Below are 20,572 nucleotides of genomic sequence, written 5' to 3'. Positions count from 1 at the left end.
GACAGTGAGAGTTCTAGTGCACACACGGCATTCGCTCGCAGGATTTCAAGCTGGACGGTTGTGCCCTCGCGATCTCCGACTTCAGCGTAGCTCCCGCCGACTGGTTCGCCCTCCGCGGTCTCCTGAAGCCGTGCAGCTCTCGCATTGTGGCACCCCGCCCTTGGACTGCTTCGACCGGATCCCCACTTTCCTATCTCCTTCTTTTTCCCTCTCGTTGGCTGGCTTCTTCTCCGTCTATTTTCCTTCTATTCTTTTTATCCCTCCTTCTTTTTCCCTATATCTTTTATTCCCCATATCCCATTCCTCTGCTGACCTGTTGAGGTGTCCTCGTAAGGAGAGACAGTTACGGGTCGGCACCTTTTCTTTCTTTTCTTCTGTTATAACCACTTATATATAGTGCACACACAGAGAAAATCACAGCATATCCACGGTGGGAGTGTTGATGAGTGGGACGAAGCGTCCGTCCGTCCGTGCTTGCTTGCTCCTGTCGTGCTTGCGTCTGTCTGTCGTGCTTGCGTCTGTCTGTCTGTCTGTCTGTCTGTCTGTCTGTCTGTCTGTCTGTCTGTGGATATGCTGAGCTGGCTACGCCACCGGAAGGACGCGGGATCGCCCTATAGACCATAGGAAGCTTCGCCCCCCCCCCCCCCCCCAAAATGACTTATCCGCAACGTCGTATCGTAATGTGGTAACTGCGACGACACTATATACGACGCTCGTTATCAACGGTCCTAGAACAACCTGCAGATATATAATCGCTAATAGAGAATATGTGAAAGAGAAATCTGGGCATGGGAGAAAAATGATAAACATCACGGGAGTGCACGACCGTCCGATGTTGTAAGTACACCCCGCGTATTTTTTTAAGTAATTGACAATATAGTAACTTTTCATTACAGTTGCGGTCCCGTTTTACCGCTCACAGATATAATTGAAATACCGGAAACCAAAAGCGATTAGATTATTTCCTCTTATTTAACTAATTATTTATCATCTGAAACATGAGATAGCGGAAATCGAACTGCCTGCCTGCATATCTATGAGGCCAACTCGGATATAGACACATCTTATGAGTCACGGTGTCATCGATTGGCAGATTCGGAGTGGCCGACGAACTCCGAGCCGGAGCACTGCACTCAGGCGCATGGCAACAGCAGGGATGAATGGAACACGCGCGCTCCCACTGGAGCAAACGGCAGGCAGGGTCAGAATGGAACGCGACAACGCGCGCGTCTCCTCTTGCTTGTGTGGGCACGCTGCGCACAGCGACGCTACGCTAGCAAAACGTGAGCTCCGACGCGAGCGGCGTCCGTTGGCGCGCCCAGGCAATGTTGGCACCGTTTCAAGGGACGGGGGCCCACACTCGCCACTTCGGATCGAGTCCGCCAGTTTTAACGCGATAGCGTTAGAGAGCTCGTGTCGCAGCAGAAAACCCGCCCCGTCGGTTATGAGCGGCAAAATCGTCTGTGCGTCTGTGACCGAAGAGTCAAGTTACCGAGATAGCCGCGGGAGGCCGCTACTTTTCCACGCGTGCGCGCGCGATCGCACTGAAAAAGTCGCGCGTTCGAAGAAGAAAAAAAGTGCTCAAGGTCACGAGGCGCGGTACTGTCAGTTTTTTGCCCTCCCCCCCCCCTCTTTCTTTCTGCTTTGCTTCCAGCGCTTTTGTCGGGACGAGAGAAAAGATAATGCAATTGCAGCATGCGACAAACCTTTGTAACTCCTTTCGCACTGGACGGATTTTTAAAATTTTTGCGGCGTTGAATTCGTGAGGCAATAAACCTCTTCGAGTGAATTCATTCCATGGTTAGTTGAAAAAGTGTTTCAGGGCCCCTTTAACGCGTTTTGTTCGACAGGTGTCACGACGGAAACGAGCCCATTCGGCGATAATAGCACGCCCTGGTCCAATCTACTGTGTGCGTGTGTATGTAACAAAACATATTAATACGTGTGCACTTAGCGGTAGAAGGGTGCACTAGGGGCCGTATTTCGCTATCACGTTCACCTCTTAAAGGCGGAGATTAAGGGTCCTCAAATTTTTGCGGAGAGAAAAAAGTTGCTCCGTGGAGTGGCTCTCACGACGAAGCTGCTCCATTTCTGCTAGTGGAACATACAGGAAGCACTCTCAATGTACCAGTTGAATAGTCTTGCTCCGTATAAAGCAGAAAAAAAGTATTGCCCGAAGTGCTCGGCCAATGGATGACACCATCACCCATCTTGACGTTACTGTTCAAAGTTCCGTGTTATAAACGCCGATACCAGCCAGTAGCCAAAACCTAGCCATCATTGACACGCAAAGTAGCCAACAACGGCCATATTTTAGCCGCGCTTGGTCACCACTAATCTTGGTCACCACCAATTACCGCTGGCCGAGCACGACCACCATCACTTAACGCCCTAGCCGAAATTCGTAATCACTTTTCAAGAATTTGCCGCGACTATACGAAACCATAACCATTTCAAGAATTTGCCGCGACTATACGAAACCATAACCATCTTTACGCTGATACTATGAAACGATATCGATCACATGTCTATAATAAATCATAATTAATTAACACTCACCATCACTAGCCATTATTAACAAGAGTTAGCTTTGACGGTGCCTATAAGTTCTGTGCGCAGTTACTAAGCAGTGAAACAATAGCTAATAGTCTTCCGAATGGGCATGAGACTTTACACAGCAGGTTCTAGGATGGAATCCCGGCCACGGCCGATTTTAAATGGGCATTTTCGATAGAGGAGAAAACGCCCAAGGCGACAATACCCGAGGACCGCGTTACTTAGTATTAGGCGCACGTTATAGAGAACCCCAGGCGGTCGAAATCTTTCCGAGCCGTTCACTGCGACGACTCTCACAACGATATCCCGGTTTTGGGACGTTGAACCTGATCAATTATTACTATACAGGTCTTGCATACCGGTTTTAGGAAATTTCATCGAGCCAATGTCGCCAAATCGTGAAAAATACGCTCTTTGTCATTTGTGCAACCACTGTTATTAGTTCTAATGTTATTACTTGCTTTGTATTTTTATTAGTTATTAGTTATTAGTTGCTCTGTAGTTGCCTTGCTTTGTAGTTGCTTTGTATTGTGGCAGAAGTATCACCCACTAGCATTCTTTCCTATGTACCCCCCTTACCCTATGCTCCGTAATAGAGCCTGTAAGGTATTTTTAAATAAATAAATAAATAAATAAATAAATAAGCAATTCGTAGTGACACGCGCAGCAATTGCAGCGCGAAATGCAGACACTTAAACCTTGATTTTTGTCCCCCCCCTTATAGATTAGCCTCCGTGGTGAAAGAGCATTAAAGTTCGGATTATACAATTTGTGAATGTGCACCTACTCACTGTATCGCTTTGGCGTCCGATTAAGAGCGAATCGCACCGCACCAGGAACACTGCACACGGACGTTTAAAAGACGCTCGCTCGCAGAACGTTTATCCCCTCCCCACCATCGCACAGGGCTAACCTTGTGCGATGATGGGGAGGGGATAATGGGGGAGGGGATGATGGGGAGCTGCGTAGCCTTGTGCGATGATGGAGGGGATGATGGGGGAGGGGATGATGGGGAGCTGCGTAGCCTTGTGCGATGATGGGGAGGGGATGATGGGGGAGGGGATAATGGGGGAGGGGATAATGGGAGAGGGGATGATGGGGAGCTGCGTAGCCTTGTGCGATGATGGAGGGGATGATGGGGGAGGGGATGATGGGGAGCTGCGTAGCCTTGTGCGATGATGGGGAGGGGATAATGGGGGAGGGGATAATGGGAGAGGGGATGATGGGGAGCTGCGTAGTCTTGTGCGATGATGGAGGGGATGATGGGGGAGGGGATGATGGGGAGCTGCGTAGCCTTGTGCGATGATGGGGAGGGGATGATGGGGGAGGGGATAATGGGGGAGGGGATAATGGGAGAGGGGATGATGGGGAGCTGCGTAGCCTTGTGCGATGATGGAGGGGATGATGGGGGAGGGGATGATGGGGAGCTGCGTAGCCTTGTGCGACGATGGGGAGGGGATGATGGGGGAGGGGATAATGGGGGAGGGGATAATGGGGGAGGGGATGATGGGGAGCTGCGTAGCCTTGTGCGATGATGGAGGGGATGATGGGGGAGAGGATGATGGGGAGCTGCGTAGCCTTGTGCGATGATGGGGAGGGGATGATGGGGGAGGGGATAATGGGGGAGGGGATAATGGGAGAGGGGATGATGGGGAGCTGCGTAGCCTTGTGCGATGATGGAGGGGATGATGGGGGAGGGGATGATGGGGAGCTGCGTAGCCTTGTGCGATGATGGGGAGGGGATGATGGGGAGCTGCGTAGCCTTGTGCGATGATGGGGAGGGGATGATGGGGGAGGGGATGATGGGGAGCTGCGTAGCCTTGTGCGATGATGGGGAGGGGATGATGGGGGAGGGGATGATGGGGAGCTGCGCGCTTCGGTTGCCGAATATCCGAGGCCTTCGCACAGCAGCTGTGGCACGGAGGAAATTTAAAACGATAAACAACCAACACGCGCGACGATGTGTAGCCGTAACTGAAATTTTTGTTGATTTTTGTCGCTGTTTGCAGCAGCGGGGTAAATGGGGCAAAAAAAAACAAAAACACGACGAGCGAAAATAATCCTTTTTTTTGTTTAGTTCAGTGAAGTAAGTGCCTCTCAAGCCTGCCGGCGCACCATCGAAAAACAATCGGGGCTACACAAAGAGCACAAATAAATCAATGAAGGATTAGATAAATATATAAAAAGTAAAAAAAAATCGCGGAAGAGATAGGAAGGCAGAGGAAGAAGGAAATTAAGATAGATTCATCATTGGGAAGGCCGAAGCGAGCGGCGTTGTCAGGTTATGTGTGTGTGTGTGTGTGTGTGTCTTTATATATATGTATATCTCTTTCCTTGCCCTCTGATTTGAGATTGTATAAAGCTGAGCACCAACAAACTGTATCTTTAATCCTGATGAAGGCAAGACTCTAGGCCGAAACGTCGAAATAAACCACGTTGTGACCGCTCACGGAGGATCTACTGGACTATATATATATATATATATATATATATATATATATATATATATATATATATATATATATATATATATATATATATATATATATATATATATATATATATATATATACACAGGAGGAATAGCCTCAACGTTTCTCATGCAGCGAGCGGATGTGTGCGTCTATGTAGCCTTGTACAGTGCCGTCCACAGTTAGGGTGAACGCGTGGGCGCGCATTGAAATAAACCTGCGCAACCGCGGCAGCGGCTGCACACCTGGCTTCGCGTCGTATGCAATGCTCGCGCCTGTGGGCGCGTACAGCAGCTTGCACAGCCGTGAAACAAACTTCGCTCCCAATGTCGCGCATTTTCTGCAGCCAATACGGCTTTTTTCGCGTCGCGGCATAAAGACGTGCCAGAAGACGCCAAGCGATCTACGTCTTATCGGACGAAGTAAAAACGTCCCTTCGACGTATACAGGCACACGTACGTCACTTTTAGAGCTGCTTGAGCTAGGGAACTCATAATTTCAAACTATCCGGCAGTGTATAGACCGATATTACTTGATTATCAAGTTTCTCTCGCGGTGAAGGGAGAAAGGGTATGAAGTTTCAACCGCAAACAAAAACATTGATGACGCCGGATTTCACTTGCTGCAAAATGAAAGAATAGAAACAAACAGGCGTACTTCCACGTTCTGTAATGGGTAATGAATGTTTGTAGTCGCACTTATGCAAGGACATGTCGGCTGAGGAATTTCGTAGGACGGTGATCACGCTGCCATCACACTCACACTTGTTCATATTATTTGGTGGGGCTTTGCGTCCCAAAACCAAGATATGCTGCTTATGAGCGACGCCGTAGTGGAGACTCCCGGAAAACTTTCCCATCATTTGGCGTTCTTTGAAGCACAGATGAACCTAACCCCCGTATTCTATAGAACGTCCCTTCACTCAACGCTTCCCCTCGACTTGAAAATCTAGGCAGGGCAAGTGACTGCATATCATCGATAATGCTGCAGCGATTCTCGAAGAAGCACAGCGTCATTTTCAGTCGAGCGGCGGCGCAGTGCTCGACGCTGTGAAGTGAAGGATCGAATTCGAGTCGAGGAGCGTTTGTGAATACGGGGGTAAGTGTGCGCGACTCCAGCACTTCGTTTTCACCGAACTGCGGCCGCAAACGCCCTGCGGCATTTGATCTCGCCACAGCTCGCGCATGACCAGCTCAAGATGCAAAATGTTGTGCGTCCTCAATTGTCTTAACAGAGTGCAGAGCAGGCCGTCCCACCACGACGCTATCACGCTAAACCATAGGATGAGAGAAACAACTCTCTTTGTGACTGACATGTTGCACGGATGCGACCTGGTGAACGCTTGGTTTTAACCGACCCGAAGGTCATCCGCGTGGAGACCACGTCAAGAACCATCTTTGCAGGCTAGGTTTGCGTTCGAAACAGGGTTTTCGCCCCGAAGGGCTCAGCGGGGTTTGCGAGGCTTCCCCCAAGCGCAACACCATGAAAAAAGCCGGGCGCCTGGCCGGGCGTACGCTTGTACTCAATTTTACCGGTGGGTATCCGGCGGTGGTTTTCGAACGTGCCACCTCCCGCAGCCGAGTCAGACGCCCCAACCGTTAAGACCACGGCTGCGGTACCATAGGATGAAAAATTATTTTATACAGTTTTTTTCTTTTGTTCATGCTTTAGTGGCAATGATGAGACGATCGCAGATTAGGTCCAGTTCTTTTCCCTACAAATATTTATGGGCTACCCTGCTTTTGAGGGCCGCTAATTCAGGAGACGTATACGTTACACCGTTCCATATGCGAAGCAGCCGACACCTCCGCGATTTGCTTCGAGTTCTCTGATGGCCGACGCAGAAAATCCACTCGCCGTCTTCAGGCAGAAGTGGTTAACTGGGCCGAAACGGCCGCGGCAAGCTTTTGGCCACCACCCTTCGAACCACCGGCAGATTAAGTTTACCGACCTTGTTATGCCGTCAATAAAGTTGTTTCTCTCTCTCTCTCACTCTCGCCACCGAAATTATTGACATGATCCTCATCTTCTGTGGTAACCTTTGTACGGGTCTTCCGGGGTGTATCCGGCGTTCCATCCTGTAGGGTTGAATGATTCTATTCACAGCTTTTTTAACGGCCTACTCGTGAATATCGAAATTGCCTTCTGCTGTGAATATTCTTTCGAGCTTATAGTTCAATACGCATTCGTTCTTCGGGAAAACGTGAGATCGTCCGATTACACACACACACACACACACACACACACACACACACACACACACACACACACACACACACACACACACACACACACACACACACACACACACACACACACACACACACACACACAGAAACACACACACAGACAAACACACAAACATACGCGCACACACACGCACACACGCACGCACGCACGTTTGTGTAGGCGGTAGGCAGCCGTTCACTCCAGCTGTTATACTCTACTCTGGTACCTGTTCACTGCTAAAATTAGTGCTGCCAGACTTCACGCTGCTTTTTATTTCACTATTACAATTACTACTATATTACTACCACGTCTGCAGCAATTTTAGAGTTCGTACTAAAGCAGGCGTCCCGCATACATAAACGCATGTTTAGGGGCAGAATAAATCAGGTCACACTCCGAGAGAGTAAAAAAAAAAACGTTACAGCATACCCACGAAGTGAATTATGATGAGTAGGCGAAACTCTGGGAAATCATTAACCCCCATACACAGCCCACTCGATCAAGTAAAGACGTTACAACACGTGTGTACAGTATATACAAAGTTGTATCACAATGTACATATGGGCGTTGAGATGTGCACATGGATATACATATGGATATCCATATCCATATAGACGTACGTGGCTATCCGTATGAATATGGATATCCATTCGGTCACGTATCTGTATACTAATGTGGATATCCATACGCATGTGGATATCCATATGGCTATGGATATCCATAGCATGTCACGCCAACGGACGACATTGCTCGACCTTAAGGAACTTCGCCTCTAAAAGACTCTGAAGCAACGACAGCGCGCAGAGCTGAAATATGACGAGGGGGGGGGGGGGATAAAGGACATTAAAAGCCAACACGGAAAAGATGAGACGTAAAGATCCGAGAGTCAAATTGGGTGCTCGCGAAGTAAGCGGAGACAAAGAAAAATAAATTACGATAAACGCCCCTGATAAGCTGCGCGCGCAGCTCGGGTGTCTGCGCAGGTCACGCGAGCAATTAAGGCAGCTCTTGTTGCGGCATGAGCAGCACTTTCTCATCGAGCCTCTGCAACAAGTACTAGGTGGTGAATTCCACTTTCAAGAGGAGATGGGAGTTTTCCGGATCGCTATTCGCGCAATGTTGTCGACTGGTTTGTTGTTGCTTTAACTTATGTTGTTGCTCATGTACGCTGATTAGACAGACAGACAGACAGACAGACAGACAGACAGACAGACAGACAGACAGACAGACAGACAGACAGACAGACAGACAGACAGACAGACAGACAGACAGACAGACAGACAGATTGACAGACAGATTGACAGACAGACAGACAGACAGACAGACAGACAGACAGACAGACAGAGAGACGGACAGACAGAGAGACGGACGGACGGACGGACGGACGGACGGACGGACGGACGGAGAGACGGTTGATTGATATGTGGGGTTTAACGCCCCAAAACCACTATATGATTATGAGAGACGCCGTAGTGGAGGGCTCCGGAAATTTCGACCACCTGGGGTTCTTTAACGTGCACCCGAATCTGAGCACACGGGTCTACAACATTTCCGCCTCCATCGGAAATGCAACCGCCGCAGCCGGGATTCGATCCCGCGGGACGGAGAGACGGACGGACGGACGGACGGACGGACGGACGGATGGATGGATGGATGGATGGATGAATGGATGGATTGCAGTTGTTGGTTTAGGATACTTTGTGGTTTGCATATGCTGATACGGGTGGATACTGATTGATTGCCTGATTATCAGTTGATTGATTGATTGATTCTCATTCAGACGATGTTGGCTCCTACTTCTCTTTTTCACCGAGGAAAAATAACATCTAGAAGTTGAGTGATCACGCAGTCGGACTCATCAAAAGCACAAAATAAGGATTCATACAGTCCGATCACTTATGCGGTTACACTGAGAGTTCATGTCAATAACAAATATCGCACGGAGCACCACATCTTCTGTAAATGCGCCAGATCAGATATAGAACCCAAAACAGGACGAGTAGTACTTATCAAAAAACGTAATGCAATCTAAAACATTTACCAAACGTTGGGAACACGCCATCACTCCGATACGTCTCAACACCGCGGCGCAACTGCGCCCTCTCTACTAACCCTCCAACAGCGAGTTCCCCGTACAGACCTCAGTTGCTGCCTTCTTCACCTCGAACCCTTCTTCCTCCGAGAGTCAATGTTTCGAACGTCGAGGCAACTCCGCGACGCAAATTCCACGCGACGCCTCTTACCCAGCTGGCGCATAAAACACAAGGCGGCCTCCTAGCTGGCGCAACCTTCAACCACCTATACGACAGCGCCGTCAATGGCGACCTCCTGCGACGGGTCCTGTCATCTTCAATGCAAGTCGCTGCGCCCCGCTGTCGCGACCTTATACGCCTCCTTCGCTCGACGTGTTTACAAGCATAATCCCGTATGCGCATTTTAAGACGGAACGCAAGCTTGGCAACGACGCATTGCCGTCGAACCCTGAAGCGAGCGGTTAACGCGTTTATACTAGCTATAGCTCGCCGCCGCATCCTTAACCTAACTACAGCGCGGCTAGCGCACGTCGTTCGTCGACGCCCGAAAACATATGCGCAGGAGTCGCGTTACCTACATGCGCCGGATACACTCTGCGCCACCGACGACTCGCTATCTCGCGTCGTGAATGTTCCCAACGCCAGCACGATCCTAACACAGACGCCATACAGACATTGAAGCAAAGCTGCTACTGAGTGACTTGTTAAGGTGGTGTTCCAAGAAGAAGAAAGCAAAAAAAATCCCTATTACCCAGCGAGGACGCGTGCCCAAAAATAATAAATAAAACAAATAGCTGCTAATGGGGATCGCAGCGTGCGCGTTACCTAAAGGCCGAACGCTCCTGTCTCTCATTCCCCCTTAGCAGCCATTAACATGCGCATTGAGCACTATCTTTTTATTGTTCAACAACGCACAGAAGAAATCTCTCACCGGAACCACCTTGGAGGTCAAAATTGTAAGGACCGCAATTTCGGGTATGTGCCACTGGTGGTTACGTACTATGAGGGACGCACAAGCCACGCTATAAGGAGCTTATCATCATGTACATTGTCCATATTGTGATTAGTGCATTTACGTAGTATATGTACAGTTATTAGTACAACGGACTATGGACATGCTACGGACTTGGACACTTTAGTTTAAATGTGTAGTGTATGTTGTGCTTTGTCTTTTGTTTGTTATTGTACCTGTTATACAGACGCTTGTCTCTTAGGTTTGTTGCGTCCCATGAAAGAATAAACTTTTTCTGAACAGGAGCTTCGCCCCTAAAAAATTACACTAAAGGGAATCATGTGTGGATGCGAAGCAGCGGGCACTAACGCGCTTTCACTGGCGGCGACGTTGACACTAGCACTCACCGCAGCATGGTCGAAGAGAGACACCTGGTGAGGCGCGAGGCACACAGTGGTGGATGGGTGTTTCCCACTGGAACATGCCAATCGCTGCTAATAACCAATGAGAGACGGAAGGAGATATTCTTATTGTTCAACAACGCATAGGAGATATCCGCTACTGTACCTTGGAGGTCAAAATCCAGTGTTTCAAGGTTGCAGTCGTTGTACTGCAAAAAACTTCCGGTCACTACAGTTACCACCTCCTCACATCAATTCTGAAAGCACGTTGTACAGTTCTTTTAAAGGTAAGGTCTCTCGCTTTTTCACATAAAAGGAACGTGCGTAACGTACAAGGGAATCTTTCATAATTTTTCGTAGCTCAAGATAACATTTATCTGAATATATTTTGCCGAATAAAGGAAGGAAACTGTAGCGAATCAGCGGGATATTTTGTAAAGCTCTTGTTGTCCACCAATGCTATTAAGGCACATCGGTGGACAAAACTGGGTGTCGTTTAGGGCCTGGGTTTGTAAACAGTGAAGGGATCTATATATGCAGCGTGGCCAGTGAACGGTTGTGCAACGCAAGAATTAGGTGTTTTCAATCAAGGAACTCGCTAGCAAACGCTGCCTGCGTCGGCGTTGAGAGACGATACGAGAAAGAGAGAGGGAGCCGTACATGCGCAAACGGAGTGTAAATGCCACACGTTGAACCAACAACAAAGAGAATTTATTTGTACAGGTTTCGAAATTATTTGCATCTGTCTTCACCGACAATGATCTTCTTGTTGCTCTTGTTGCTTCGTGTTCCTGGGGCCGCGATGCGCGCTATCTCGTTCTATCTATCTTCTACGTGAACCATGCACTTGCCGCGTCATGCTACGCAAGGCCTATAAGATCCTTATACAATGTTACAAGCAAGGGGTGAGCATAAGAAGGCGCTCAACACTGAATCGCGGGGAGGAAATGATGCTGTATACACTTTACACAAGTGTTCAGGCGCATTCTTATACAAGCCACACGGAAGGATTACAATAAGCGGTGTTATTACATCTGCTTATGTCACTTCACAGGCATATTTGTCCTTGCGTGTTTATCCAAGGGAGGGGGGGGGGGGAGGCTAATACGGGGTGATCGGGAGGTGGATCTTCCCCTCTTTAACAAAAAGGAATCTTGTATGCCAGCGGCGAAGAAATGCTTCCTCGCCGCTCGCCTCTAGCTCTTCCGCTAGCGAGTTCCGCAAAAGTCTGCGGATTCGCGATATTGCGGGGAATGCTGCACGCATCGGCGTTTTCCGAGCCTCAGCCAGGCAACGCCGCTTCCATACTATGAACATGGTGCATACGATAACCAGTCGTGCGAACGCACCCTTGTTCCGGGCCAGTGCTGGGGGGGGGGGGGGGGGGGGGTCGGATCTTGAAGTCTCGCGCCACCAGCCGCCAGACGGGTATAGCTGCGAGGCACTCGTACAACGCGTCCTTCGATGTTTCAGTGGCCCGACAGTTGGCGCACTGGTCTGATGGTACCACTCCGAAGTTCTTTAATCGCAGCCGTGTTGGGAGGGCGAAGCTCCTAATAGCGGCACCCGTTCGCCCCCCGTAGTATGTAACAAGTACAACATTTTGACCTCCAAGGTGGCGCCGGTGAGAGACTTCTTCTGTGCGTTGTTGAACAATAAAAAATAGTGCTCAATGTACATGTCAATGGCTGCTAATGGGGAATGAGAGACAGGAGCATTCGGCTTTTAGTTAACGCGCAGGCTGCGATCACCATTAGCCGCCATTGGCATGTACATTGAGCACTATCTGACAAGAAAGAGTTGCTACGTTATACTCGCTGGGTGTAACCTCCTTAGCATTAGAAAGGTTTAGCGAGCGTTGAGCCGCAGTGCCATGAATACAATGAACTTGTATATACCATCAATGAACTCGACGTGGTTAAAAATGGGAAGTAGATACGAAGCGCAAGCCGTAAGAAAGTAAAAGCCAAATTCTCCGCCTCTCATTTCCCATTAACAGCCATTGGCATGTACATTGAGCACCATCTGACTGAAAAAGCTTGCTACGTCATACTCGCTGGGCGTAACCTCCTTGGTTTTCGAAAGGTTTAGCGAGCGTTCGGCCGCAGTGCCATGAATACAGTGAACTAGTATATACCATGAACTCGAGGTGGTTAAAGGGGGGAAGTGGACCCAAAGCGCAAGCCGTAAGAAAGTGTGCGTGTGCCACTTCTCGTTTAGTCCTTGGAATGTCCGCTGGATGGCGGTGCTTCTATATGGGTAATATATGATGAAAAGATGCGAGATGGTGATATGATATGTGGGGTTTAACGTCCCAAAACCACTATATGATTATGAGAGACGCCTTTTATGGTTCAACAACGCACAGAAGAAATCTCTCATCGGAACCACCTTGGAGGTCAAAATTGTAAAGACCGCTATTTCGGGTATGTGCCACTGGTGGTTACCTGAGTGCACCACTCAGTGAGTGCACCACTCAGTAGTGGAGTGTTGAATAGATGGACGAACGGACACAGACAGATGCATGGATGGACGCATGAACGGACGCGGGGGCGGCTGCATGGACGAACGCAGGGACGGACGCACGCACGGACGGGCTGATGGACGCATGGACGGTCACACTGGCGGACGCATGGACGGTCGGAAGCAAGAACGAATGGACGGACGAATTCTTCGCCCCACTCTCCATCATTCACTCCGCCATCATTCACTGGATATGCTGGCATTTTTAGATGCGGAGCATCTAATACTCGAGGCTTGTAGTGCGGCGCCGTCCGCAAGCTTCCTCCTCCTTCTTCCACCATCTGTGCATCCCTTCCTCCTCTACACACCGCGCGCGCTTCACTCCTCCACCATCTTTGCACCCTTCCTCCTCTACACACCGCGTGCCGGCAGCTGACGCGCGCGCATGCGCCGTCGCGCTTCGAGAACATCGGCAGCTCACGCGCGCGCATGCGCCGTTGCGCTTCTCCCCCTTCTCGAACATTCGACAGCTGACAGTGCATGCGCCGTCGCGCTGTATATATACTCAAGGTCGGTGCTCGCTCGCTCAGTTGCCGCTCGTCGGTTGGTTTGTGCGGCGCGTCGACGTCCGAGGTCGCAATGATCGACGTCCCTTCGACCAGCGCCGGCCAAAGTGTTGGCGGAACCGCAACCAAGTCGTCGTCCGAAGACAAGGCAGCGCGGAGAAGAGCTCGCGACGCCGAACGTAAACGTCGGCGTCGAGCGGAAGATGCTCAACTTAGAGAACGTGAAGCCGCTGAGAGACGTCAGCGTCGAGCAGCAGCACCGGATTCGGCCGCTTTGAAACGTAAGCGTCGACAAGAGGACCCGGACTTTCGAAAACGGGAAGCCGAGTGCAAGCGTCGGCGACGAGAGGCCGATCCCGATGCTGCCCGCGAGCGCAAGCGCGCCGAGGCAGCGGCGTGGCGCGCCAAGCAGTATGCCACACCCAACGCTCGCTTCAAGCGCGACTTCCTCGACCGAAGCTTCGGCCACACCTGCAAGGTGTGTGATCGTCTTTGGTTCGATAACAACTTAACTCGGATCGACAACATTCAGAACAACTCCAAAGCGTTGTCGGTTCTTTGCGATACGTTTGGAAAGGGCACCGACCATGCCGACTACGTCGAGTGTGCTACGTGCAAGCAGTCGTTGACTGCCGGTCGAGTTCCCTCGGCTGGCGTGAGTTACGCTCCGCATCCTCCTCAGTGTTCCCCCGAGGGAAGCTGCGGGCAATTTTTTTTTTTCGGAGTAGGAATAAATACCAGGCACCATCCCAGCAAATCGGCACTCCCGTTATTCACCTACGCGAGATGTTCGTCCTAAGTGGTTTTTGGTTTAACCGTGAGTACTTTTTCACTCCTAATTTGAGTAACACGCATAGCGCTAATTAGAAGTTGCTTGTCTATGCTTACGATGCTGCGTTTCCCGGAGCAGTGATGTCGGAACTTTCTCTATAGTTTGCAGCAAGCCAAAGTTTTTTCGACTGAAAACCAGTGCTACGAACGCGGAGCTGTGTGATACTGTAGCGCCGGGAATGTGCATTACCGACGGTTTCAAAGTCACAAGCAATGTACGCGACAAAACACTGAGGCCCACGGGACGGCTTTAAGCTCTCCCACAGTAGAGTACCTCGTACTCTAAATCGTTACCCACTTTCTCTAATCCCCCCCCCCCCCAACACTGGGCACTTGAGGCCCACGGGACGGCTTAAAGCTCTCCCATAGTAGAGTACCTCGCACTCCAAATCGTTAACAACTTTTTCTAAACAAACACTATGCCCTGGCGGGACTCCCATAGGCAAATATGGTTTTTGTGTATTTTCCAGTGATGCCAACGGGACAGCTTTAAGCTCTCTCATAGTAGAGTACCTATAGTACTCTAAGTCGTTACCCACTTTTTCGAAACACACAATTTGCACTGAAAGTCACATTATAGCACATCAGTGGACGAAACCGGATGACATCAATTCACCGCGATTTGACGGGACGGCTTTAAGCTCTTCCATAGTAGAGTACCGAGTACTCTAAATCGTTAACCACTTTTTAGGAGCGAAGCTCTTTAAGGCGTGGGCTGTGCGTCCCCTGTATGTAGCCACCTCTCGTTCAGTTCTAAGTATTACGCTAGCCACCGCCCGATCTAAAGGGTACAGCCATATCCATCCGTCCATCCGTCCATCCGTCCGTCCATCCATCCATCCATCCATCCATCCATCCATCCATCCATCCATCCATCCATCCATCCATCCATCCATCCGTCCGTCCATCCGTCCGTCCATCCGTCCATCCATCCGTCCATCTCTCCGTCCGTCCGTCCGTCCGTCCATCCGTCCGTCCGTCCGTCCATCCGTCCGTCCAAAAGATGCAAGATGTTATAAACTAGACGGCGGTACGTGTAGTTGATTATGAAAGATGCGAGGTGTTATGAAATAGGAATGATGCCACATATGGCGCGTGTCATCGTTCGATATAGTGCGGCGACGTACGCTAGGCGGAGCGTTGCAATAAAATCGAGTGGGCAAAATGTACGGAGGATTCATGGTTTACCAGGTTTACCTCCGGAGCTTCGCCCACTCATCATCATTCACTTCGTGGATATGGCGGCATTTTTTTTATAAACACACTTCCTTTAACGTCATTACTACTGAAAGGACGTTTCCAAGTTCTAAAAAAGGGTAAGGAGAGTCTTTTGTTTTTCATGAAAAAGAAATGTGCGTTAAGTACAAGGAAACCGTTTATAACTTTTATGGAGCTCAAAATACCACTTATTTGAATACATTTCGCCAAATAGAAGAAGAAAACTGTAGAAATTTAACGGGCGATTTTCTAAAGCCCTTCTTGCCCAGCAACGCTATTGTGACACAGCGGCGAATGTCATCAAGGGTCTGTGTTTGTAAACACTGAAAGTGTATACCTGAAGTATTTGACATCACTACTACACCTCTGTGAGAGATCCCCGGTGACGGCTTTATGTTCTCCCATAGTAGAGTAGTTAGTACTCTAAATCGCTAGAGTGTATACCTGAAGTATTTGACATCACTACTACACCTCTGTGAGAGATCCCCGGTGACGGCTTTATGTTCTCCCATAGTAGAGTAGTTAGTACTCTAAATCGCTAGAGTGTATACCTGAAGTATTTGACATCACTACTACACCTCTGTGAGAGATCCCCGGTGACGGCTTTATGTTCTCCCATAGTAGAGTAGTTAGTACTCTAAATCGCTAGAGTGTATACCTGAAGTATTTGACATCACTACTACACCTCTGTGAGAGATCCCCGGTGACGGCTTTATGTTCTCCCATAGTAGAGTAGTTAGTACTCTAAATCGCTCGAGTGTATACCTGAAGTATTTGACATCACTACTACACCTCTGTGAGAGATCCCCGGTGACGGCTTTATGTTCTCCCATAGTAGAGTAGTTAGTACTCTAAATCGCTAGAGTGTATACCTGAAGTATTTGACATCACTACTACACCTCTGTGAGAGATCCCCGGTGACGGCTTTATGTTCTCCCATAGTAGAGTAGTTAGTACTCTAAATCGCTAGAGTGTATACCTGAAGTATTTGACATCACTACTACACCTCTGTGAGAGATCCCCGGTGACGGCTTTATGTTCTCCCATAGTAGAGTAGTTAGTACTCTAAATCGCTCGAGTGTATACCTGAAGTATTTGACATCACTACTACACCTCTGTGAGAGATCCCCGGTGACGGCTTTATGTTCTCCCATAGTAGAGTAGTTAGTACTCTAAATCGCTAGAGTGTATACCTGAAGTATTTGACATTACTACTACACCTCTGCGAGATATCGCCCGGTGACGGCTTTATGTTCTCCCATAGTAGAGTAGTTAGTACTCTAAATCGCTAGAGTGTATACCTGAAGTATTTGACATCACTACTACACCTCTGTGAGAGATCCCCGGTGACGGCTTTATGTTCTCCCATAGTAGAGTAGTTAGTACTCTAAATCGCTCGAGTGTATACCTGAAGTATTTGACATCACTACTACACCTCTGTGAGAGATCCCCGGTGACGGCTTTATGTTCTCCCATAGTAGAGTAGTTAGTACTCTAAATCGCTAGAGTGTATACCTGAAGTATTTGACATCACTACTACACCTCTGTGAGAGATCCCCGGTGACGGCTTTATGTTCTCCCATAGTAGAGTAGTTAGTACTCTAAATCGCTAGAGTGTATACCTGAAGTATTTGACATCACTACTACACCTCTGTGAGAGATCCCCGGTGACGGCTTTATGTTCTCCCATAGTAGAGTAGTTAGTACTCTAAATCGCTAGAGTGTATACCTGAAGTATTTGACATCACTACTACACCTCTGCGAGATATCGCCCGGGGACGGCTTTATGTTCTCCCATCGTAGAGTACTTGGTACTCTAAATCGCTAGCCAGTTTTTTTTTTTTTCTAAACACACGAAAATAACGATGAGAGAATCGATGAAACCACGGTGGCGGAGCTTTTATCAGTGTTCAGGTTGCATCCGACTGAAAATTCTATGCCACGTTTTGCTTCTCGTTTCTTGCCGTTTCTTTCACAACGTACAAAAGCGCGCACATAACATCACGCTCGGAAGCGATTATAGACGATGGCTCTTTCGCTCGTATTTAGACGAGAAAGCTAAACACATCTAGCGTCTTTTGTGTTAGTGTTTTTTTTTTCTTGCCAACGTTTCCGCCTACGCGTTTATTGCCCGACCTTCGATTGCACTCGCAGCACGCTCAAGGCGAGAATTATAGGAGGCAACAAAAAAAAAATCGATTTTAAATTAGTTTACACACTGTCAAGACACTGGCGCCGACCTTGCTCGAGCAAGTTCTCGAAATAGCGGTACGCGCTATAACGTTTGTTTGCACACCCCGGTACAGGCGATGCAAAGTTGGCCTCACACCAATGGGGATAGTGTGCGCTGGATGTGCGTACGCTACGTACATGTTGCATCTATTTAACAAACGCGAGAACGCAAACACATTTAGGATACAGGTTTATTCCCGGCGTCTCTTTAAAGACGCCGAAAACAAACAAACAAAAGAACGCGCCGATAAGAACGTAATACGACACCGCCCTATATTGAAGGACGCTGTATATTTAGCTCCAGATGGATTCGGGCCCACGTGTTATGAAAAGTGTGAAACTGTCGCTAGTTCTTTGTTTATTAGTGCTTTAACGCATGTATACGTTACTTCTTCTTGTGTGCCTTGTTAGACAGTTATAGTTTAGCGTTAGCGTGATAGCGTAGGTTAAGGGAATGACGTTACCGTGCAGCCAACGTTCATTGTGGGCAGCGTCTTATAGTTTAGCGGGATGGCGCTTACGTGGTTTACGTGCCCCACCTTACCCCAGCTGGGATGGTTGCGCCACCTATTAGATGGTCAATAAGTGAAAGAGCAGTGAAACTGAAAAGAAAACCAGATTTTCTGCCTATGCCACCGCCCGAAACATTGTTAGAAGTTTATTTTAGTAATAATAAAAGTAAATAAATATGAACCACGCACCAAACGCGAAAACATCTATGTTGCCGATTTGTTTACATCGATCTTGTTGTAGTTAGGCCTAGACGCGTTCGAAATGGAAAGATATCTCAAAAACTACGCCAACTTAACCGCAATACTCGGTCATCGAAGCTGACTGACGGCAAGCGAAGCCATTTTGAACAGTCGTTTGCTGTGAAAAAGGCGAGTCTTTCAACAACTACGCCAAAATCGCTTCCAAGCGGGCGTCCGAGAGCGCCGCCATGTTTACGTACACTACGTACACCTACGCTACCAGGGTAACGTGAAATCTGAAAAATACCGCGCGTACGGGAAGGGGGACATTGACGTACGTATCTGCGCATGCGCACTTCAATTCCGGTATCATGGTACGCCCACGGTATCCCGGTAAGCCCGGTATACTATAACTCTCTATTGACTGGGACGGGTGACGGCACCTTGTCAGGCATTAATTTGCCTTTTTGCCTACTCTGTCTCCAACATGTCAGTATGTACTCTGTAATTCACTTATGATTGAATAAAAAAAAAAGTCACATCATATCCACGGAGTGAAGGATGATTGGTATAGGGCGAAGCGTAAGTCATTCAGTCCGTGCTTCCGTTCGTCCATGCGTTCATTCATGTGTCCGTTCATCCATGTGACCATCGGTGCGTCCGTCCGTCCTTCCGTCCGTGCGTCTGTCCGTCCGTTCGTCTGTCTGTCTGTCCGCCCGTGCGTGCAACCGTCAGTCCATCCGTCCATATGTATGTCCGTCCGTTCGCCCGTCTATCTAGTGGACACTCCAAGTACCACTATCTCACATTTTTTTTCCCTCATTATGTAGTCGTCATATACAAGTACCGCCATCCAGCGGACATTCTAAGGACGGCTCTCTCGGGTATGTGCCATCCAAAGAAATTTAAAGAAAAATTGTTTTTACAATTTTTTACACCTTCTTGGTGTCACCGGTCGTTACAAACGATAACGGGAGACGAACTGGTGACGCCATAAGGATCTTTGCCCCTAAAAGAAATGTGTAGGAATGTAAACTTGGGCGAATAGCTTTTGGTTCATGACGGCGCATTTTAAAGCGCGCGATCATAGCGGAGAAAATTTCGACGCTTAATCTATAGGCCGCGCAGGGTATGGAACAGCGAAACTGGGCGATTATGAAGACTAATCCATGGTTGCTTCGAGGCCTCGGCAAGTTGACGGAGGTCCTTTCTAGATTGCTTCTATTGGTCCGTTGCTGTTTAGAACAAAATTTATTTACACTATGTACAGAACACAAAGCCTTCGTAACATTCCAGTAACAGGGCACATACACTTCGGCACATCTATGTGTCACGACCAACATCACTACGTTACAGTGAAGACGTTTGCTCTAATATACATGACAATGTTAGCATACATGTACATAAGAACTCTGTTCTGTTCTGTCCTGTTTTAACTGTTTTGCTGTGGAGAGGTTGAGGTGCCTATTGCCTCGGCTACTCCATATCAGAAAGTTCTGCAGCGAAAAATAAAATAATAATACAGAACGGTACCCAAAAATTAACAATACGAAAAAAACATAATAGCACACTGAAAACAGTTCAAATATCATGCCAATACACATTTTTCTTCGCGCGGTTCACACAGTCAAACTCATTACACGCACACCTTACTATTCTACTGCCAGTATATACATGACCACATTTTATATATACCCATCTCTGGCTGTCTGTCATAGGCGCTTGTCCAGTCCGGTCTCCACTAAAAAGTCTGCCAGGAAGATTATTGCCTTTTTCTGGAGATGCATCTCAGGCCATGGTCCAAGTAGTTTCTTTATTGTGAGGGGCCGTCTGTCCAAACTTGCTGATTTGTTCTTTAATTTTTCTCTTTCATTCGCGTATTTAACGCACTCCAAAAGAATATGGCGAACATTTTCTTCTGCATGACC

General features: G+C 48.4%; 2 protein-coding genes across 2 annotated transcripts in view; both read right to left on the bottom strand.

Annotated features, from left to right (window-relative positions):
* The window catches only part of LOC119179303 (receptor-type guanylate cyclase Gyc76C), a 410,240-nt gene that overhangs the window by 347,932 nt on the left and 41,736 nt on the right, over window positions 1-20,572 (bottom strand). The gene's annotated exons all lie outside the window — the stretch shown is intronic.
* LOC142767732 (uncharacterized) lies at window positions 3,465-4,628 on the bottom strand (the record flags this gene model as incomplete). The annotated part of the gene is made up of 1 exon (XM_075869950.1): window positions 3,465-4,628. A coding segment is annotated over one exon (1,164 nt), but the record flags the coding sequence as incomplete, so codon positions are not given.

The sequence above is a fragment of the Rhipicephalus microplus genome, chromosome 7 (assembly GCF_043290135.1).
Source record: "Rhipicephalus microplus isolate Deutch F79 chromosome 7, USDA_Rmic, whole genome shotgun sequence".
Taxonomy (NCBI): domain Eukaryota; kingdom Metazoa; phylum Arthropoda; class Arachnida; order Ixodida; family Ixodidae; genus Rhipicephalus; species Rhipicephalus microplus.
Note: the sequence above shows the minus strand (reverse complement) of the source record. Positions and strands in the feature narration are given on the sequence as shown.